The following is a 23,702-nucleotide window of genomic DNA, read 5'->3' as shown; positions in this document are numbered from 1 at the left end:
CTTGTCAATAATCTTGAAGGTGATACCGCGAGAACGGGAGTTGAGGTTGAGGGCTGACCCTCTTTAGTATTCACACTCCAGTTTCAATGTTGTAGCTCATGCAGTATAATGGCATCGATTTATATGTTTAATGAACACAGAAGAAATAAGAACGGTAGTTTATAAGGAGATGGGAAGACCTGAAATGTCCTGGCTACTATAATCACTTGTATCACTTGTATAATTAACAATACAAAACTAATCCCAAAACTCAAGCCTTGACAAAATCTTTGTGCAAGAGGGACTGATCATAGACCTGATCTGAGAGCAACCCACTCTCAAATGGTAATCATGGAAATTTGTTCTGCTGTTTTTAGTCGTTTTTTTGTTTTGTTTTGTTTTTGTCTGTCTTTCATTATCTTGGTTGTTTTTGGGGTTACAGGGCAATATGTGTGTATGTGAATTTAATAGTTTAATAGTGCGACCTGCTGAGCCCTTGAGCAAGTACGAGCTGTGAAGCCCTCTGAAATTAAAACAAACAGTGAACCTGGAGCCTTTAGCATCTCTGAGGGCCTGGAGCCCTGGAGCAGTTGCCCTGCTAGATATTCAGCCAATTACAGGTTATTTGTTATGAATGATTTTAGCACAATTTTCTTATTTGTTTTTTAAATATATGATTTTATTGTGATCATTATAAAGGTCAATGATTCCTCCTCAGGGTGTTCTTAGTTTTGTACTGTGCATTAATAACACTAAAGTACTGTACTGCACTGCAGTGGTGTACACTGCAACTACAAGTAGTTAGATATTTTTTAAGTAAAAGTGGCAGTACCACAGTATAAAGTAACGTCCTGTATTCAAAATCTTACTGAGTGGTAAAGTGCTTCAAAATATACTTAAAGTACCAAAAGTTAAAATACTCATTACACAGAATGGCCCATTTCAGAATAAGGATGAGGCTAACTGCTTTATGTAGACAGCTTAATCCATAATAATAATTTAATGACTGATTTATATTCTATATTAATAATCTAAATCTGCAAAGCAACTATGTTCACATGTAGTGGAGCACAGTAGTACAATGTTCTTCCAGAATGGTAGAAATATATTACATAAATACTCATTGTACTTAAGTACAGTACTTGAGTAAATGTACTTAGTTACATTTCACCACAGCTGCCTACAGCGCCCTCTGCTGTCACAGGACATAGTTAGCATTAGTGATGGGAAGTTCGGTTCTTTTTTTGGGAGTCGGATCATTTGACTCGGCTCCCAAACGGCTCTTCATTTTACCACTTATACTTTTCATAATAATTCAGCCAAATTTAGCACTGTTTTGACTTACGTATTTGTATGTGTACACATATATACACATATATATGGGGATGCATTTCACGGCAGAGGTCCTTCGTACGGCGACGTCTCTTTGAACCGGCTCGTTCACGAACGACACATCACTGGTTAGCATCAGTGAAGTTGATATCTGTTTCGTATCTAACATTTCGTGCTTCAGTTGAGTTCAGTCGTGTGATTTGATCGTAAGGACTTGTTTACAATATCAAAAACAAACAAACAAACAAACAAACAACACATAAGAGTTCGCCGGATTTCTCCGGATCACAACAACAGTCGCACCATCCGGTCCGTCCGCTAAATCCGTCCACCTCTCTGTCTGTCTCGTGTGCAGTGTTTGAATGGGATGTGCGCGCGCGGCGATAGTTAATTTAACTAAATTAACGTCTCTGATAAACTCGAGCAAACCCGCGAGTGTTTTACGACCCTTCGGTTCACACGGTAACAGCTGCTGTCTGCTCTCAGGAGGCGTCACCGTCACAGAGACACGACACATGTCCAGTGAAGCCAAGAGGCTCTGCACCGAGACCAACATGAAGATCGGAACCCACAACGGAACCTTTCACTGTGACGAGGTTCTGGCCTGTTTCTTCCTCCGGCAGCTACCTGAGTACAAGGTGGGTTCAACAGAGAGGAGGGTCGGTACCGCTGCTGTTCAAATGCACTCTTCACTAGTCGACTTCATTTTAAACTCTGCTGACAAACCCGCGCTTTAAATGTGTTTCTCCAGCCTGACTCTGTTTGAGTTTTTATGTCATTTTTCTGTCCGTGTCATGTTTTTACACTCCTAATGGTGGTGCTGCTGTAACGCTGCAAACAGATGGAGCCACCACAAAGAGCATACACCTACGTTTTAATGCTATAGTGTAAAAAAAATTCAGTAAAGTACAACTTGTACCTTGGTTGTTTCCCTTTTTTGTAAATTAATTTGGATAAAAGCATCAGCTAAATGATTAAATGTAAAGACACTACACAATTAAAACCCTTTTATTTAACCAGAAAGTGTCCTCTTGAGATTAAAGGCTCCCATTGAGGCGTTGGGGTTTTATTTATGTATTATGTTTTGTATGAAAGGTGCTTTACAAATAAAGTTTGACCGAGTTCAAGGCCAAGGCATGCAGCAGCCGAGTCCAATTAAATCATATACAGGACACAAAGACACAATATTACAACGCATAGCAATCTAGAAAATAATAAAAGTACAATGCAATCAAATGAATTCAACAACATCAGAGCAGAGTATCCAAAAGCCCTGAAACATTTAGTAGACAACATGTACAAGTCAACCAGAAATGAAAATAGATAGAAGATGAATTAGATAAAATATGATTTACTTCACATTTAAATTTACTTCACACAGCAGCTCATGTACAAAAGCTGGATACGAAATTATATATCGAAAAAAGGAAGCAGCAGTCTGTTGCTGAAGGAGCTGCTTAAGGCCCCCACAGTCTCATGCGGGAGGTGAGAGGAGCTGATGGATGTCAGCTTTTGCTAACATCTTACTCTCTCCCACTTCCTCTAAGGAGACTAGAGAGAAGTCCAGGACGGAGCTTGACCAGTTTGTTGAGTCTTTTACAGTCTGTTTCATTGCTTCCTCTCCCCAGTAGACGACTGTATAGAATATAGCAGATATCACCACAGTGACACAGTGTCCTGCACACTCCAAAGGACCTCAGTCTCCTCAGCAAGTGAAGACGACTTTGGTTTGGACTCTCTGTTGGTACAGTCTCAAAACTGTAGCCCCACCAGCAAACTTAAAACACCACAATCCTCTGTCACAGGATGTATCATTTCACATAATGATATTGATCTATAACTTAATGCAGTGCATTTTCTGAACAACGAATCAGCAAATTGTTGGGCTAGTCTAGCCAATTGAATTTTTTTGTTGATTTGTCAAATCATCAATCAATGGTCATAATGAAGTCTGGCTTATTGATTTGCAACATCCACAAAGAGCTGGATATATTAAAGTGTGGCAGAATCTCTGACTACTGACAAATGGACTATTGCACCACCCTATACCACCCGTATATTTCTTCTGATACTGTAATCATTCAGTCATGTAAATGCAGCGTCAGATAGGTGCAAAGGTTTATGTGTGATTAGGTGAGAAGCTGACATAATCTTTTTACAAGCAAAAAATAGACTTTACTTCACAGATTGTGCCCATTAGAGCTCAGAATCTGCTACATGGTTTCCTCCAGTGGGTTCAATTAGGGCCAAACTCTCGTTATAATGAATGGTCTTGGTTGAATTGATTTATGTGCACTTGGCTCTTGGATTGAAAAGATTTCTGAAACTCAATGAGGCAGTTACATAAAATCCAGATGTGCTATAAAATCGGATGCTTGATGGTACATGATGATTGCAGATGTAGAAAAACTTTCTATTCATTGCACAGGATGCCGAGATCATTCGGACCAGAGAACCGGCACAGCTGGCAGAGTGTGACGTCGTTGTAGATGTGGGAGGAGAGTTTGACCCAAAGAAGCATCGCTATGACCATCATCAGAGGTACGACTTTGGCAGCAAGATGCTGCAAAGATATTAAGTTTGCAAAGTTTTTATACAGATGATTGGAACACCTCACCTGTTAATGAAAACTACAGAGTAACTAAGTTAGATTCTTTGCAGAGTCATTTCAAGAAATGTTTGAGTACGCATGCTGAAAGTGACAGTTTGACTTGGTGACCATATAGTGGACATCAGCCAAATAATTTGATGTTTTATTCTTCATGTAAACAGATAATTAAATATACTATAATACAATGTTTAACTCTCAGGTCATTCAGATTCAGATTTATATGAAGGTAAAATATAGGCACACCATGTGTTTTTAATGATGTAAAATAACACCATAGACCTCTTTCTTGTTGGATATTTTGACATGTCACAGCTGCAGAGCCCCAGGGGTAGCTAATATTATTAAAAACAGCTCCTTCCCCTTCCGATGTGCCAGTAAGCCATGTCATCGAGCCAGCCACCATTATTAATTTAGTCAATTACACCTAGACTTGTCCTGCTTTAACCTTGCATACTGTCTGCTGTGGAAAAGGCAGATTGCCTTGGTTTTTATCAGAGATGTCAATGGGTGATATTAGTTTTCAGATGGAGCTGAAACAATTACTTGTTTAATAGGTTAGTCAATCAGTTTGCCAAATACTTGGATAATCTTCACTAATATCCAAAGTTTTATAGACTAAAAAATTAATCAAGAAAATAATCAGCTGACCAGTAATGAGTAGTGAAAATAACTTAGTTACAGTCCTGTGAAAATGTCACCACAAAACATTTTAGACTAAACATTTAGTCGATCAATAAAGTCAGATTAGTGTCAGTTAATAGCAGTACAGATTAAATCAGATAATCAATTTGAGAAGGTTTGGCAACATCTATTAAGCCATCAGTGATTGTTGTGTGGCCTGTGTTCATTCTAAAGTAAAGAGATATTGATTCACACATTAACCTTTTATAGACCTGAATTTATGTTCGCATCTACTCGTCATGGCTTTTTAAATGATCTTATTTACTCAAGACTGGGAAATCACACTGGAGTTCAGACCTGTTGCTTTTTTGCTGTCGAGAAAACAAAAAGATTCATAGGATGAGAAAATATATTTCTCAGTGGTTTCTGTTCTGACATCGTTGAAACGCCCATAACTGCATGAACCGTGAAGGAACGGGCTCTATGCTTTTTTTTGATGGATAATCAGAGATAGCTTTTATGACCACAGTGATACAGATATGCCAGGGCTCTCTTCCTGGCAGGTGGTTAGTGATAATTAGTACTCCTTCAATTGAACGCCCCCCCGCTGTTGGTTCACGAGGCACAGAGGCTGCCACGACACTGTCAGGGGCACACAGGAGAATGTGGCTGTCACTCACATGCTCGGATGGGGGCAAGATGGTTGTGATGGCGAGGATGGATGTAAGTGGGCCGGGGTGCTTGAGGGAGATTGAGATGGAAAGGAGCTAAGAAGAACAGTTAATCCTTATTTCGAGAACACTTTTTCAAATATGTGACACTGTACAGATGAAGGTGACAGCAATACTAATACATCACAGTAAGAATAGTAAAATAAGAGCATGAAATTAAGCTGTTAAAGCACAAGTTCATCACTTTGCAAATGGGCTTATTTGCTTGCTTGTCAAGAGGTAGATGAGAAGTTTTATACCGCTATCACTGTTTTAATATGAAGCTGGAACCAGCAGCCAGTTAGCATAGCTTAGTATATGGACTGGAAACAGTTCACTATTACTTGGCCGGACTGTAAGACTGTATACAACATGGCCATCATATCCGTGACACCCATAGCAGTTCTCGACTAATCCAAAAATAGTTAAAGACATGTGCCGTGGGTGGAGCTGAGACAGGCTGAGTGAAGCCTGGGTGCTCAAACAAGCCACCTGTAATGTCACTCCAGTGGCCACACTCTTAATTATGCATAATTCTAAGACTTAATATAATTTTATTGCCGAGTTATATAAAAGGTTACCCTCAGAGACTCCAGAGCGTCACCGCACCCAGGAAAAAGGAAAAAGTCCTACACCTTTTTAAAATGAGAAATTTTCTTTCAGAGTTTGGCCACTTTATATGCTAAGCTAAGATAAGCGGCTGCTGGCTCCAGCCTCATCTTAAACAGAGTTTGGTATCAATGTTCTCATCTAACTCTCAAGGAAAACAAAAAAGGGTATTTTCCGAATGTTGAACTATTCTTTTCAAGACTGATTCAAGGACAATTAATAAAGATTCTTTGTTTTTTCATCCAAAATTTGATTCAGGTGTCATAGACTGTATTACTATAATACTTTAATATTTGAAGATTCTTAAACATCTGGCTGTAAAAGTTGGAGGCATGAGAAATCTTCTCTAAAGGCCGACTGAAAGTTAATAAAGCACAACGGATTAGATCTGGCAGGTATTATATTTGTGGTTGCTGACGCTAGAATGTACTCACTGCTCCCACACAGCAAAGAAATAAAAGTAAGCAAATATATTTTTGCAACAGTGACGCAGTGATGAATGTGTTCTGCATTTCACAGAGAACTCTAATAGATAAATCGCTCTCATGCAGCTTTGTATTGTGTTGTAGTTTAAATTGCAAACCAGCAAATAAAGATCCATGTACACAGATTCTTTGGTTGTCACCAAATTGCTATAATGCATTATTATTACAATAATGTACAGTTTGTGTGTAGCTTTAACTTAACATATTTGCAATATTAAAAAAAAAAACTATAAATGTGAAAATGAATACAGGCATACCATCTGCCTCTGAAAGGAGGACATGAGTAACCAGATTGGAAAGCTTCAATACAGTTTTACTGATGTCTGTTTACTGAGGTCATTAACTGTTGAATAGTTCAACCCCAGTTGTCAGCGACATTACATTAACAATGGTCCTTCTCTTAGAAAATGTAGACATTTGAAGCCCACACAGTGCTCTAACACAATGTGTGTCTCTTCACAAAGCCATGTCTCCCATCAGTTTAAGGATGTGACCTCAGAATTATCAAAAATGACTGGCCATTAATTTAATTACCTTATCTATTTTCCTTTTCGTGGTACAGTGGTTAGCACAGTCGCATCACAGTGAGAACGTTCCACCCTGCTGGCTGTCTGAGACCTTTCTGTGTGAAGTTTGAGTGTTCGCTCCGTGTCTGTGTCTGGTTCTCTGCTGGTGCTTTGGCTTCCTCCCACAGTCCAAATGTCCAAAGACATGCATGTTAATAGGTTTATTGGTGACTCTAAATTACCCAAAGGTGTGAAAGTGAGTGTGAATGGTTGTTTGGCTCTACGTGTCAGCCCTGTGATGATCCTGTCCAGGGTGTACCCATCCTCTTGCGCAATGTCAGCTGGATTGGCTACAGCCCCCCACGACCCTGATAAGGATATTATTAAATGAAATTTTATTCATATAGTGCCAAATCATAACAAAAGCTATCTCATGACACCTTCACTATAGAGCAGGTCTAGACCGTACTCTTTCTCCCTCACCACTAGCTAGAATAATAGAGAACTGTTATGGGAATTTTAAAGAAAAACCCTTAAATAAGGAGGATCGGATTCAAGCATCAAAGTTTAAGTTGTACAAGAATAATAAATTCAACTTAAACTTTGATGCTTTGAATCCGATCCTCCTTATTTAAGGGTTTTTCTTTAAAATTCCCGTAACAAGAACTTCCTTTTAACAGGCAGAAGTCTTCAGCAGCAATAAAATAATGATAACCAGAGCTAGAAACTTTAATGGAGATATGACTAAAGTTAGTAATGATGTTAATGATAACAAATATTTGTAGTGGACGTCATCAGGACCACAGCAGCAGGCTCAGCCAATCACAGATCGAAGCATAGCCATGATACACGAGACTTTGCCAGGCGAGAAAGCAGAAGAACTCAGGGGAAGAAGCTAAGTCAGGAACATGCATTAATGGGACATGAATGTGTACAGATGGAGAGAGAGAAGTGCATCATGGGAGGTCCCCTGGCAGTCTAGGCCTATAGCAGCATAACTAAGAGATGTTCAGGACTCACCTGTTAAAAATGAATGAATAATATTGTTTTCATAAAAATGCTTGAGTTTGAGGCAATATTCAATAATTCCATTATTTCCAATGATACAATGAGCAGCAAAAGTAATTGGTGCGGCTGGTGCATTATGGGAATCGTAGCACATTATATGTTAAGTACATCTGAACAATATTTTGTGACACTTCATCCTTGCTAAGACACCTCGATTTAGTTTGGTGTGGTAAACGCTAGGTTGCCTCTGAGAATGTTTCCGTCTTTGATTTCACACAAACATTTTGATGACAGCTGTACTCCTTTGCTCTTTCACTCCCATCTCCTGATAATCAGCATAGAAATGCCTCAGTTTGGCCAATTAGCCCTTTTAATGGCCGTGATTACCCCCTGCTTCCAAAGCATGTCACTCATTCATCTGGCTGTCTGTTTTCCGCAGTGCTGCAGCCCAAGCATCCTAATTAAGCCTGAATTAAATGACCAGCGGTGGCTGAGCGCTGGAGCCCACCCATCTCAGCACGTGGCTGAGGAGAGAGACCTCCGGTGTCTTTTATTTATGTGCTCACGCCCACAAACATGCCGGAGCATGCTTTCTAGTCAGTGCTCCCCACTTTTTGAAGCTGAAGTGAATATTTATGGATTCAAGTCCCCCTTTTTTTTATTTATCTGATACACAGCCAGTAATGTACAACATACATCTGGCAGATATTTTATTGAAGAGGCCTATTGGAGAAAATGTGAAGAGTGAGTTTATGAGCAGAAGCCCCAAAAATCTTTGCTTTAGTATTGAGTATTGGACATCATCTGCCTGTCTAGTGTTTGCCAGTTTTTATGATATCGATATGAGCTGATTTCCAGTTCCTTTTGCACGGACAGATGCCCGCTAACAAGTTGATTAGTTCAGCTCATAATTTGCTTTAATTAGATTCTCATTACATAAGCAAATAAACTGTGAGTAATTTATCTTCAGCACTGGTAGGTATGGTCTTCTGGATCAAGAGACAAGTAGAGGAATACACGCAACAGACAACAAGTTGATCTTCAGTTGGCGGTTTATTATCAGACTGTCTCATTCAACATAAGAAAGATACAGCTTTAATATATGTTTGACAAACTCCACATCTGGAAATCCTTAATATTTCTCTGAACCTCCTTCATTGCATCTCTAATCAGCAGTTAGGGTGCCCTTCTGAACCTAATCAGTTACTCAGCCACGGCTTCAGGAACAACACCAATGTATCTGTAGTTTCAGGCTGGAACTAATTAATTAAACAATTAATTTATAGATTGGAAGGCTGTTCTGCGCCCAAGTTTGGAAGCATGAAGTGAAGGGCATCTGTTTCAAAGCGTCGTACATACGATCTTGCATGTTTCTGTTGCAGTCTGCTAACAGTATATCTTCCCTCTGTTCTAAGGCTGTCAAAAGTATCGACACCTTAAAATGATACATAACAAATTATTTTATAGTGAAAGTGTAGGATATAAAATAAAAACAGAAAACAGACTACGATCAGATTTTCAACCCAAGGCTGCACAGATGAAACGGCAGGGAAGAAAATTAGTTGATGTAATAATGCTAATGACTATTGACATTAATACAAATGTGTGACAGTGACATTTCTGTACCAGCACTGTGTGGAGGTTTTTGATTAAAAATATGGAAGAAAATTATCCTATTTTCTGTATGGAGGTATAGAGTGTGTGTGTGTGTGTGTGTGTGTATGTATGTATGTATGTATGTATATATCTAATATTTTTTTTTTTTTTTTTTTTTTTATGCTATTATTGTCTCAAACTTTATAATTCTGGTATCGTGACAACTTGTCTCTCTTCAGGACTTTTGCAGAGACCTTTCACAGCCTGTGTCCAGAGAAGCCATGGGTGACCAAGCTCAGCTCAGCCGGCCTGGTCTACCTGCACTTTGGTCGTCAGCTGCTCGCCCAGCTGACGCAGCTGAAGGAGGACGACAGGCAGCTGGAGGTGCTCTTTGACAAGGTGAGAGGGGAAAGACTATGGATTTACAGCAGGCAGTGGATTAGCAACCACTGTGTTTTATTCACAACACAAACGCTCTGTTGAAAACAGATGTTCTCCCTCACCTCACTTGTATCAAAGACATGGCCTCAGCAGATAAATTGAACCTGAACGCTGCAAGATTAATATTGAAGTTGGAAGACAGAGATCAGAAAATTGTATTAAGATGTAAAGAGGAAAAACTAGCTCATCAGTTACTTTGGTAAAATGAATTACAGTGAAATTAAAGGACACTTATCTCCGGCTGTTTAAAAACAAAAACCATGCAGTCAGTGTCTGTAGAAATTGCTGAATGTCCATTGTGAAAGTTTATTTTATGGCGTTATGCCTTCATCAGATGGCACAGTTGGCAGTAGAGTGTGATTAGAAATAAAAAGACGGAGACAGGGATGTGACAAAGTTCCTCTGCCAGTTTCAAACTGAAGACTCTGCAGTTATATTTAAGCATTTCAAACACCCGGATCAGCAGGAGGCCTTGGCACACAGAGATGTTTTGATGTCCAGGCTGATGTCTTTAACTTAGCCAAATCCTATGTCACTGTAAATATTAGCACTATTAACTCATGTTATCTTTGGCTTTTTGATGTGTCAGTTTGTTAGATATCCCAAGTAATCCTTTTTCATCATGGCTGGGGCTTTATTTATTTTAGGAAGTTGCATGTCTTGTCCTTTGCCAGACAAACTGAACCTCTATTTTTGCTTCAAAACTTAGTTCCACTTCTAAGCCACTTCCAAAATGTCAACTCTTTGGTGATCGACCTTCCAGTCTACTAAGACTTTCCAGCACTTCAACTTCTTATTTGAGTTTTTGGAGTTGGACTGTAAAATAGCAGCAATTTGTCTTCCTTTCAGTTTAAAGACATGGCCTCTGTTTAGTGACTGCCCACACACTGACCAAATGGATAATGTAATCCCAGCGCATTTCTCCCTCCTGAATGTTCTTAACTTTCCCGGCTCATCATTACAGCTTCATAACCTCTCTTGTCACATGTCTCTTTTTAATTCCCCGCAGCTGTATGAGAACTTTGTGGAGGAGGTGGACGCCATAGACAACGGCATTTCACAGTACGACGGGGAGGCCCGCTATGCCGTCTCGACCACGCTGAGCGCACGTGTCAGCCACTTGAACCCACGCTGGAACAGCAAGAGTCAGGACACTGAGGTGAGAGACTGCATGAATGTCATTATATACCCACAGACTTGTCTGATGCAGCACGTTTATTATATGTCAGGTTGATGACACGGTGTGTGGGTCTGTGTCTGTGATATAAGATGATTAAAATGCAACATACGTTTTGTGTCTTGTACTTTTAATTTAAACGACAATGGATGTCACAAGGATTGAAATACTTTCCCACACAAAATGGAAGTGGTAGATGTAGCAGTATCATAAGGTGTAACTAACAAGACAGTTCATTAAAAGGAGGTGTAAGAAGATAATGAGTACAATATGCATTTCATCATTGACCGAATTTGTACACTATGACTCATGGACTGTGTGTGCAGTACTATATCTGTTAAGTACAAAAAAACACATGAAACACGGCAGAACAATGCCATACATATGAATTTCAAAGTGATGCTAATCATCTTTCCTTGGAGCCAAATTTCTCCCAGCACATAAACAGGCATTATCTCTATGTCTCGACTCAGATCAGAGTATCTACTATATACTAATATTTAACATCTATGTAAGGTTTTTTAATTTTTTTTTTATGTTGATGTGTTTGTAGAGCTACAGGACACTTTGAATCCAAGGTATACCATCTTAAAGTGGGGGCTTGTATTTATATGGTTGCAACAAAGAACTATTTTCATTAACGATTAATTAATAAGATTATTTTTTTAAATAATCGTCAATGAAATGTCAGAAAGACTTTGAAAGCCCATTGCAGTTTCCTCAAAATGATGTCCTCAAATTGCTTTCAAAATGCATTTTGTGCAGTCCACACACACACACAGATTTTGAGTCACTGTTGCGTAAGACAAAGAAGAGCAATGAATTATCTCACTGGAGAGGTTGGAACACTGATTTTAATGATAAATTGTTTTATCAAAATAGTTGCTGAATTTGGTCAATGGACTAATAGCTATATTCAACATGGTCCCAGATGGAACAGCAAAAAAATATCAAACATTAGTACAAATGTCTCAAAATTAACATCTAGATCAAAATACAACAATACAACTGTCTAACTGATAACTTAGTAACTTGTCACCTTGCACCATGGATATGTTCATTTTGATTTTGACATCTTTATTTTAATAGACGGCTGCTCCACAGTCGGGCGCTATCATAAAAGGTGCTTGGCTAAAAAAATGTAATTATAATTACACACTGTGGGCAACGTGTAATGAAAGAAAATTACAAGATGAAGGTGAAGTATGTTGCGGTAAATGCAACAGGTGCAAAGCAGCACAGTCAGTGTTCAGAGGTTGTTGTTTTTTTTGTTTTTTGAGCTGTGGCAAGACAACAGAGGTGGTGTGACTTTTTCCATCTCTCATTAGTGCAGGAGGGGAGTACCAGCAGGGAAACGACACCTGTTTTCTGAGATTCTCATGAGATACCTGCAGCTTGGCTTCGCATATATGTAGACAATGCTAGCAAAAAAAAAAAAAAGGTCTGTCTCAGAGGAGCAGCTAGCCGATTTGTTTTTTTCACATTTCAGTTCACATGATTATGATTCTTGTCCAGGAACTTTCTTCCAATTTCTCCTCTAACTCATGCTGCAAGGCAAGACTGCTCTAAAGGTGTAAAATATGTGTAGTGAGAAATGTTTTGCAGATAACGTAACGGTAGACTGACCCGCAGAACACTCAACAGTTGCTGTTGTAATATTCGAAAAACCTAATGGATTTTCATCTCTATCATCCAAAAGTGTTAAAATTCAGGGACCTGAATTCACCCCCTCCTTCATCTGATGCATGCAGATCAGGCTTCTGCCCGACAGACTGTGTGCAAGTGTTTGTGATTGCATGCCTGTCTCTCTTTCTTATGCTCACTTGACTTTTCTGCTCAGAAGACTATGAAAGAGTGAGGTCAGACTGGGGTTTGTGCAGCACGTGACAAGAAGCTCATAAAGCAGGGCTGCAAAGATTAGTAAGGTAGTGGTTGGACGAGACTGTATGACCCCTATACTACCTCTTACTCTAACGTATTTGCGTGTATGCATGTTTTTAAAAGGATGGCTTCAGAAAAGCTATGAAAATGGTTGGGGAGGAGTTCCTGGACCGTTTGGAGTTCTACCAGTCCGCCTGGCTGCCAGCTCGTACGGTGGTGGAGAATGCCGTTAAGGAGAGGCATCAGGTACAAAACTGTGCGATCTAATGTACATTTTACATTTTTTGTTTGTAAATCTTGTAACTTTGGGCCTTGGAAAAAGAAATCTCTGAAGCTGTCAATATTGATTGTCCATCGTTCGTGTCACCATTGCCACATAATGTAGTAGTTTGTAATTCATTAGCATCAATGGGTTTCTCCCTTCTCTTGTAAATTGTTTATTGTAATGTGCAGTATAATGGTATTATATCATACAATACTAAACACACTGATGAAATAATTGATGCAGTGTTTGCACATTATATTTTCAATGTTAAAAACTAAAATCTTTGTTCTGGCTCCTTAATTTTAGCTACAGTTAGATTATATACTCTTATGTATAATGATGTTGAGAAATTGGATGAAGCTGTAATCAAGATTATTAGTTTGATTATTCTTTATTTTCTAAGAAATCCTAAATTTAACAGAAAACAGCGATCGTTGCTGAAGATCTCCACACTTTTTGTCTTCCCTTAATCTAAACACACAATGATCTTGTTCTCTTCTTGTTTCCAGGTAGATCCCAGTGGGGAGGTGCTTTTGTTCTCCCAGGGCGGGTGTCCCTGGAAGGAGCATCTGTTTGCCCTAGAGAAGGAGCTCCAGGTGGAGATGCCCATCAAGTTTGTCCTTTACCCCGACCAGAATGGACAGTGGAGGGTCCAGTGCGTCCCTGCTGGGCTCAACACTTTCCAGAACAGGTGCGACTTCACCCAGAGTCTATTTTTAGTTCAATATTCTTAAAGGTTATTTAAATGCCATGTCTACCTCGTGAGGTACAACTTGTGGTCTCATGTCGAGGGAACACCTTGCATAGGTTACCTCGGAAGAAATCAAACATGCAGAACTCGCAGGGATGTAGGATGAGCCGGATTTTCTCAAACATTAGTGGTAAACACAGTGACAGGCACAGATCTGGAGTCTCCCAGACACGTTGAATTGAGTTGAGCTCTGGTGACAGGGACGATGGTGTACAATTTAACTTTCATGCTTATCGGACCATTTGACAACTACTCACGGAGGGCTGATGTGTCATCTGGTGAGAGACCAACTCCTGCTTGGATGCAAATACTTGTTTGTAGAATGAGGATGTTCCTTTACGTAAGGCAGCGGATTTGTTCTCACATTGCTCTCTGAGGGGTTGAAAGGATGTAAACACCTCAACAAAAGACACCTGAGCCTTTTCTCCATACCCACATTTCTCTCAGGTGTTCCTTTTTTGTTTTCCAAATGTTATTTACACGCTCTGCTCCAAATACAGCAAGTTGACAGATATACAAAACATGCTGGTTTGACAGGCGCTTTTATTTACAGCTGCGTACTTAAACGTCCTCCAGGATTTACATGAGGGGGACTGTTAATGAATGTGAGATTGCTCTATTGAATACACACCATTGTCTACTCACAACCCTCTCGTAATATGAATGTGATTTAGGCCACTCAGAAGTCACACACCTGCATCAATGAGTGTTTACAGTCCCGTGCCATCTTTAAATAATAGTACTGAACACATCAGTGGTTCAATGTACCAGTATGCTTATTTATTGTTGTAAAAGAAAAAAGGTCAGAGATCAGTGTTCACCTTGAATCCTTTTCTCTGATGACTTAAAGCCAAATCAGCCACGTTGGTGCAGTTACATCAGAGCTGAACCCTGACACGTTCACGATGACCATGGTAACATGCTGATCAATCAATCAATCAATCAAACTTTCTTTTGTATAGCAGTTTTCATACAAAACATAACACAAAGTGCTTCACACAATACATTTTTTCTGGAAAGTTTCTGAAAATTTACCAGAAATTTACCACCCCTTTTGCAACCATAGTGGCTGTAAATCAAAATCCTGGACATTGTGACCTGATGATGCCAGATGAAAAGTTAAGTTTTACCAAGGTTTTTACAATTAACTCTGAGGGGGAAATGGATGTGGGAGCCACATTTCATGACAAACCTTTAAGTAAAGTCATTTAACTAAAAACTATAAATGTAAATCTCGTGTGGGGGTGATCACCAAAGTCAACCAGATGTATCCTCAGGAACCAGGAATGTTTCAGCATAATTTCATGCCAATGAAATATTTGTTGCAATATTTCAGTTTAGACCATGGTTCCTACTAAAATGAAGAAAGACGAGCGCACATCTCCAGTTCTCAGATCACTACAATGTTTACCTGTGTGTCAAAGTACTGACTTTACTGCACTCTTATGTGTTTAAATCAATTATGGACTAGATAGATTTGTTATTTACTTCTCAGTCACAATTCTTCAGATGTCTGGGTTGTCTGACTGGTGTACTTCTAAAACATGGTGGAGCAGAATTTAGTTTCTATGCATCTGGAACAGACATCCTGACATGTCTGAGCTCTGCTGCAACTTATTATTATTATTACCTTTATTAAGTTGTAGGCTATTTCTTTCTGAAACAGCACTACTTTTATTTGCCTTTTATTTCACTACCTTTAAAATGTTTTAATACATTTCATGCCTTCTATACTGTAAATCACTTTAAATGGTGCCATACATATAAATGTTGTTCCTCTCCTTGCCAAGTGCATGGTGCAACCATTATGCACATGCTGCTGCTGCTGTTGTTGTGGAACATTTCTGCATCTTTTACCAATAATGAGCTCCCTCAAGCCCAGCACATGAGTAAAAAAGATGCCTCATCCACGCTCATAAAATCAAAACGCTATTCTTTTCTTGTCAATCTGTACATAATGGCAGTGATGGCAAGACAAAGAATGTCCGTGTGATTTTTGTCAAATGAATAACCTTTACATTTAGTCATTTAGCTGACGCTTTTATCCAAAGCGACTTAATCATACGCATTCATGCACTGATGGCACAGCCTTCAGGTGCAATTTGGGGTTCAGTATCTCGGACACTTTGACATGCAGACTGGAGGAGCTAAGGACTGAACCACCGATCATCTGATTAGTGAACGACCTGCTCTACCTCCTGAGCCACAGCCAAATAACACCTCACAGGTTTGTGTTCGTTACCTCCAGAGGGGAATTGTGTATGTGAGGAGCCTCTCGGCTTTCTCGGCCACAATGCTGCTCTAATAACGTCATCAACATCCCCACTGGAGTCCTGTAGTTGTTGTGTGTTGTTTGACTGTTGCCCTAATTCCCAGCATACAGCACACATGAGCAATGTATGGCCAAGGAAACGTGCCCCAGGCTTAAAATACCCAGATTCATTAAGCTCCGACTAAATCTTTGATCGAACAGTTTATCTCTCCTCACAATTTATTATTAGCCAGGAGTGCAAACCATATTAAACAGGCTAATTTTTATCTGATTACACTGGTTAAGATAACAGATATGACTGCCCATGTGTTAGATCAGCTCTAGCTGATTATCGTTAATTGGGTAACAGATGAAATTAAAAGTTTGGATGTTCTCTGGTTAATTTGCTCTGTGCAGCTGGCGTCTTTACTCAGATAATGATTGTTTGTGAAGTGAACAGGTGCATAAGTCGGTTATCTGTTCTCTCAGATACATTTAATTAACATATCATATATAATCATCAGTGCAATGAGCATTTCACTGCTCATCATATTTCCAGGTGAACTTTAGTTTTTTTCCCCCATCTAACAAAAGGTGATTTTAACCTTTAGTTACTTGCAAATGTTAAAAGGTCAAATCTAATAGCATTTGATTTGATAAGTGGATTTGATACTGGACCATCAAATCCCATCCCTAGCATTGCTGTACCAGGGATTGCATATTGTAACTATGTGAAAAATGGAGATGATGATTCGGGAAACGTGGAAGGAGTAATGTTAAGGGAATTTTTAAAGAAAAACTTCTTGAATAAGCAAGACTGGATTCAAAGTATCAAAGTTTAAGTTGAATTTATTATTCTTGTACAAGAAGGAGCGTTTAACAGTGCAGCACACAAAGGGAGTTACAGAGAAAAGGCTCCCTGAGGAGCTCTAACAGTTAGTTCTTATATATTTTTAAAAATGGGCTGTCTCAGACACCTCCCTCACTGATGAGTCTGCTCAGCAATGAACATTATGTATCAAAATGACACTTCTCAGGCCTGTTTCTCACGTCCTTGTCTCTCCTGTCCTTGAACTACTGATATCTCTCCCTGCCATCCTCAGCAAAACACAGTCCAAATAAGGGAAGTGCACGAGACATGCAAAAGACAGGAAAGACCCATTATATGAGTTAAAACATCTGAACCCCAGTATAAATAAATAATAAATTGAAACATCTTATTTTCACAATCCCAAAGGAAAGCTTAATAGAAAATGTAATGCTTTATGTAAAAGACAGTTCAACAAGTATCAAAGAGAAGCTAATTCTGTTTATAGCTGTGACAAGCTGTCACATTTTCAATATAATTTCTGCATTGTATGAATTATTATAAAATGAAGTGATGTAGCTGTGACAAAAATTCACAAAAATTAGCTCAACCTAATCATATCACACTCAATTTCACTCAGTATTATACTAACCCTGGTAGGAAAAAATACACCAAGGTTGTGACGGCTTCAAAATAAAAGCCACCCTTTGTTTTTGCCAGTTCAACACTTTTTGAGACCAAACAGATGGACACAATGTTTGGTTTGCTTTATCGGGAAAACCGCTGTTATGCAGCATTATCTGATTTGAGCGTCTTTTGAGGCTTTTTTTAAGGTGTTACATATTATATGAGTGGGGAAAAAAAAAAAAAAAACTCTTCCTTGAGACCTGACAATCACTGCAGGAGGTCTCTAAGCCCCTGGATCACCATGATGTTCTCTAATCTTTAAATGTCTTGTTACCTATGGCGCTCTTTGATGTTATGCTGTTATCGTGAGTTTGACACGTCTCATTATTGATACACTACGAGTTGCCCTAAGCACCAGGAAGTCGGAGGAATATAGCTTTTTGATTCAGTCCTGCTCTCACCAGTGGCTGCTCTGTTACATGCATGTCTATTTTCACCTCTTTCCATGAAGTCCCTTTTGCTCTTGGCCCTCTCACTAGTGTTTTCTTTTCTGCCTCTCTGCCACTGTCTGTCTCTTTATCTTATGTACAGAATTTCTGTCTCTGTCCTATAATCATCCTCTTCCATTTCATCACGTTTTCTTCCCATCTGTCTCGCCGTCTTTCCCATTAATCCTATTTCTCCCCCACCTCACCCACCCTCTTCCCTATCTCGCTGTCTCACCTTTCACACCTTCCTCCCTTTCCGTCATCTCATCCCTCCGCTAGGCTTTTTTCCACTCGGCTGCAGAACCCCGTCAGGCGGCAACGCTTTCAACTAAAAAGGCAGGCACCTGCTTGTGATCGCAGAGCACTTCAAAGATTTAATTTAATGCAAACATGGCGGTTGGTGTGGAGCTACATGAGAACAATAGCTTGTGAGATGGATAAAAAAACATAGCTCCAGATGGCTCTTTCTCTAGGTGGCCCACTTCCTCCCAGTGGGCATGTGCCGACTCTGCGAAAGGGGTGTTGTTATCACCTGTGTCCCAGCTAATGCACCTAGGGGGGAAAAGGTCTATTTTTATCAGCTTCACATTGCGACAGAAATGTGAGCTGGGAGAAGGAAAAGAGGCGTGGAAGCAGTGCTTCTTTTGAGGTGGACTGTATAGGATAATGCTGTACTGTAGGTTGACAGCAATATGAGCTGAACCAAAACATATATCTCTATTTCTAGAAAGAAACACAGTCAGCTGTCTTCTGTGTGTTTGTATTAGGGATGCAACTAATTATTTATTTGCTTATTAGATTAGAACTCCAGAAAGACCTTGGCGACATTTTCAAGTCCAAAGGCTAAAGATATTATCGATACGATCACAAGTGAAATAAAAGGAACCAGAGGAACTATAAAACATTTACATTTTTGCTTGGAATATAATGGTAAAATAATTTGTTGACTATCAAAATAGTCTGATTATGTTTTCGATGGTGAACTAATCAGTAAAACTTCCAGATCCGATCTGTGTACCAAAAAATAGAGGTGGATAAAAAAAGCCGCCTCTGGCTCGAGAGAAGTGGATAAATTAAAATTGTCATGAGGAAGTGAGGGAGCTGCCATGTAATTTCCCTTCAAAACGAGCAAAATTATGCATGTTTTTTCTCTCTCTCTCTCTCTGGCCCTCTGGTGATATCAATTGGCTAGATTGCTGGTATGGCCCATGTTGAAAGGGAACAAAAATCTGTGAAGTGTATAAAATCTCTGGTGCAGAGATGGATTAGTTATGAGTCAGCAAGCTACAGGGGGGTTCAACACCTCTGCATATATACAAGTGTGTCTTGGAGAGCAAGACTGAACAGAAGGTTGGGGCTCTCTACAAAACCACTAAACTCATGCACTAGATATTTTCTGTTATAATGACCCATTATCTCCAATAAATCTAATCCTGAGGTTTTTTTTTTTTTTAATGAAGCAGTAATTCCTAACATCTTAATAATATCTTATCTTATTATGTCATGGTAAAGGTCTTGGGCGTGCGAGAAGTTAATTTTCTAATTGTGAGCTTATTTTTTGACAGGTCATCTTGAGAATCTGAGCTTCCTGGCCTGTCACAACAACAACCATCCTCCTACTCCTTCCCTCATTACCAGCCCTGTTGACCTTTCCTCTCGTGTTCGTTTCCCAGCCATACTGTGGAGCTATCGATTGGCTGATTCATTTAACAGGGATTAAGGGTTTGCCATGCTTGCCTTCCCATGTTGTTCTATGACAGTTAATAAGGAGACTATTCTGTAGAGCAGAGATAATAGCACAGGGAGCAGAGTTAGGAGTTTCAGTGCACATCTACATGCGAATCATTTGACATAACGGTTCACGTTTGTACTTGTAAAGCCCCGTCATTCTCTTGACTATTACAATTTTAGAGATTGTTATGTAGAATGGCATTAAATATTCAAAGGGAAGCAGAATGCATGGGAAATAAACCCTTCAAGGACCAGAGAAAACCCTTTGAGACTGCAGCTGTGTTTGACAACGTGTCACTTTATTTCTGACAAGTTAGACTGTACAGTTCCATAATTCATCAAGCCATGTGACAGGAGAAGACGAGGAGCCTGAGGTCGGTGTGACATTTTTACGAAATCTGATGTTTTTAAAGCAGATTTAGCCAGTTTTTAAGGCATTTAAGGCTTTTTTCAAAAACCGTGGAGAGATGAGGAGCAGAATTAAATCAGAATCACAACAAAACATTTCTAAATATATGACTACTTTGCGAAGAAGAGAGGCCTGTAATAATGGAGATAATAACCCCATCAAGGCAGAAATGACACAGAGAAAAAAAGATATAGTAATGTGTTTTAAAAAACGTACCCTACACGCTCTGGGTGGTAAATGAGCTGCTCTACATTTTTATGAATTTTCAGCCTCCGAACGTCGTATCCAGAGACACTTTGTCGAGGTCAGCTCGTAAACCCTCAGGGCCAATCTTTTCTCCACTTTGTAAGATTGCCTGTTGACTGCGGTGCCATTGAATGTCCTTCCTAGTACCGTGATGATCTCTGATTTTCCTACATTACTGGAGTAGAATAAAACTACCTCTTTTATAGGTCTATTTGCTGGGGCTGATTGTAGTGGTGCTATGTGTGAGGGCTACTGCAGCTTACCTCCAGTCAAGAAATCTGCAAAGACTTGAATAGTCTTTGTGCAAAGCCATAAAATAAAATACCATAAAACGCACAGTGGCACAGTTATTGCTCACTTTACACACACTTTAAGACACATTTCACCTTTGATAAGCAGCTACCAGCTGATTTTTCTGCCAGTTGCAGCTTTATTTAGTTTCATTCTTTTCTTTTTCTTATTCTTTCAGTCCAGAGCAGGTTTTATACTTCATGTTTTTCTGGCTGTACTGACATGCACAGCACAGTGCCTTTTTGAAAAAGCAATGTGTCAACAGGAAGCGAGCAGCTGACCACAGTGTCCATCTGTTAGCCAACTTGCCCTTCTGTCATCCTGTCTCAGGCTGTCACTGCTAGAAGAGTGGCGCGGTGTTCGCGATGAAGCATTGTCGAAGCTCAGCGGGATTAAGGACTGCATCTTCGTCCATGCTGGAGGTTTTATTGGCGGGAACAAGACCCAGGAAGGAGCCCTGGAGATGGCCCGAAGGACTCTGCAGGCCGCCGCCAAGTCCCCTGCGAATGGAAGCAGCTGAAGGGTTAGAGAAGATAGTCAACTGCACATTTCGTTCTCGGGTCAGTCTTTAGAGAGGATATGTTGGTTTTCTAGCTTGCAGCTTGTTTATCCCAGCCAGGGCTAATGTTGTTTTGTTCTTCCTTTCCAGGATGGGGAAGGTATGGAAGTGGCAGCCAATTAACCTTGGAGCAGTTCCCTAAATACCTACTTATATCCCAACACAGACTGACTCTGAATTGTAATGTTAAGTCATGTTACTCTTCTCTGTTCCTGTCTTCGTACATGTGGCTTTGTTTTGTTTCATTTGCAATAAAAGACTATTTGGGTTATATTCTGGTGTCTTGTGAACATTTCTGTATTTGATTAAATACAGGTTGCTTTTCCAGTTCTGCTCTTTATCTCTTTTGTCTCTCAAGGGAAGCAAAACAATCTGACCGACCAACATCTTCAAAGCCTGTGAATACCACGGTCTTACCTTTCAAGGGTCGATTTATAGAGACACCTGGACACTGGTTCATCCTTTCATTTCCAGCATGCTGACATTAAACGTAGCACTACAAAGAGAGGCAGAGGCTACTTCCGTCTTGCTCCTAGATCAAAGCATCAATAATGAAGCCTGATTAATTCTTAGAAATTAAATTTTCAAACACCACAAAGAGGTGCTCCTTATGGCAGCCAGTGTCGTGACAAGGTTACTGGCAGTAGGACGAGCAGCGCAGTCAATTTCCCTGTAATAAAGTCAGGGGATGTGCCTTGAATTTTCTCATTAATGCTCCAGATTTTCTCCTCCTCCCATCTCTACCCGTTACTCCACAAGGGTGCCCTTCTGCTGTTATATATTGGTATAACATATCGGTGTACATTTCATTTCCATTAGTGCTACTGTCACAGCAGTGAACAAATAATTCATGTGTTGCTACTTACAGCTGTTAATGATACTCTGCTTCTTTTTCTTTTTCTTCATTTGTCATTCGTCATGTTCAGTGGTGCAGACTGTTAAGTCTTCAGTGACGAGATCTTTTTACCCACTTTCTTTGTCACTCTTTTGCTTCTTTGTTTCTCTCTTAATTGAAACAGTGACACTTGTTACACTCTGAGTGGCTTCTGCTCAGACATACAAACATTTCGTAACAGATAACACGTACTCGCAATGATCTATATTTGGTCTTAAGTTTCAACTGCTGAGTTATTGTTTCCCTTTTAGCTGACAGTGCTTTTGCTATTTCTAATAGATCTGGAAAGGTACACTTCCTCTTGTGTCATATTTTCCACACTACCTTTGTCACACACACACACACACACACACACACACACACACATATTTTAGTGTTATTACTTTTCTCTATTGTGCTGGACCTCAGCCAAGGTCTCAATCCAATCTATACACGTTTGTGACAGCCTTTTACAGTCACATGGTTCATATTGTAATCTCTGCCAACCAGTTGTTGGTGCGTTGTTTGGGGAGATACAGAAGATGACCCCTTTTACTCTCAGCATACGCCTCACCGAAAAAAGCATGAAACAGCAAAGGTGTTTTGACCTCAGGGGTGTGCTGTAATTGCAGACACGTGAATCCAAACATCAAACTGAGAGGGGGGGAAAAAACGGACTTGTTGCCTAGTATGTATTGATTTGAGCTTCCAGCCACCACTTTACTCTTGCATGCACAATTTTAGGCTTATTCATGATCAAGTGCACTTGCCTGATTGCTGTGGACATTAAATCACAAGATCGTCTGACTGTATTCTAAAATCCAAAGTGTCCTCAAAATTCTTTTGTGTGTCTGTGTGTTAGTCTGTGCTCTGTTTTGTTCAGAACGATACAAACTTTCCTTTCCTGCCACCTAAATTACCTACAAAGCAACATTTTAATACTTTGTTTTGTCAGCAGGGTTGAATTTCCGTCTGCGTTGTGGTTTCTAAGGACACAGTACCAAACCTTTGTGTTTGTCCTGGATCGTAAGCATTTTTAGACGACTCAAGCCCTGGTAAGTCCCAGTTGGCCACACTGTGGAAAAGTGGCTACTGAAAGCTTCAGCAGAACACCTGCCCCCAGCCTGACCTGTTGTTAGTGGATTCAATCCCGAGAGAATGACAAGCTAGTTACATGAAATGCTCCAATGCTTTTATATATCTCTTTCCCACTCCATCAGACATACTCGACATGCAGCCAGGACACGTATTTTGTCCCTTTTCTTTCATTTCACTACACAGATAATCGACACAGTCATAACCATGCATGCGCTCTGTGTCTTGGAGGAGTCAATTTCTGCCGCTGGCTGTCAGATATTTTCCACACTCTCTATCACTTTACAAATTTATGTATGCTTCAGTCAGTTCTCCCCTTGGAGGACTACAACCAAACCAAACAGATGATGT

The 23,702-nt window shown here is 39.8% G+C and overlaps 1 protein-coding gene across 1 annotated transcript; it reads left to right on the top strand.

The window, feature by feature from the left end:
• Positions 1-1,505: 1,505 nt before the first annotated feature.
• Positions 1,506-21,655, top strand: myg1 (myg1 exonuclease). Its single transcript, XM_019258830.2, has 8 exons — positions 1,506-1,949; positions 3,740-3,852; positions 9,697-9,856; positions 10,908-11,057; positions 13,080-13,202; positions 13,731-13,912; positions 21,154-21,383; positions 21,473-21,655. Exons 1-7 carry the CDS (start codon positions 1,674-1,676, stop codon positions 21,341-21,343), a joined length of 1,194 nt encoding a protein of 397 aa, XP_019114375.1. The 5' UTR covers positions 1,506-1,673; the 3' UTR covers positions 21,344-21,383; positions 21,473-21,655.
• The last annotated feature ends 2,047 nt before the right edge of the window (positions 21,656-23,702 follow it).

The sequence above is a fragment of the Larimichthys crocea genome, chromosome VI (genome assembly GCF_000972845.2).
Source record: "Larimichthys crocea isolate SSNF chromosome VI, L_crocea_2.0, whole genome shotgun sequence".
Taxonomy (NCBI): Eukaryota; Metazoa; Chordata; class Actinopteri; family Sciaenidae; genus Larimichthys; species Larimichthys crocea.
Note: the sequence above shows the minus strand (reverse complement) of the source record. Positions and strands in the feature narration are given on the sequence as shown.

What these genes read in the sequence shown, in the direction of transcription:
- myg1 (XM_019258830.2), top strand. Translation starts at nt 1,674, where the DNA reads ATGGGATGTGCGCGCGCGGCGATAGTTAATTTAACTAAATTAACGTCT. An exon ending in CCGTTAAGGAGAGGCATCAG is followed by an intron (nt 13,203 to 13,730) that starts GTACAAAACTGT and finishes TCTTGTTTCCAG; the next exon opens with GTAGATCCCAGTGGGGAGGT. An exon ending in CTCAACACTTTCCAGAACAG is followed by an intron (nt 13,913 to 21,153) that starts GTGCGACTTCAC and finishes ATCCTGTCTCAG; the next exon opens with GCTGTCACTGCTAGAAGAGT.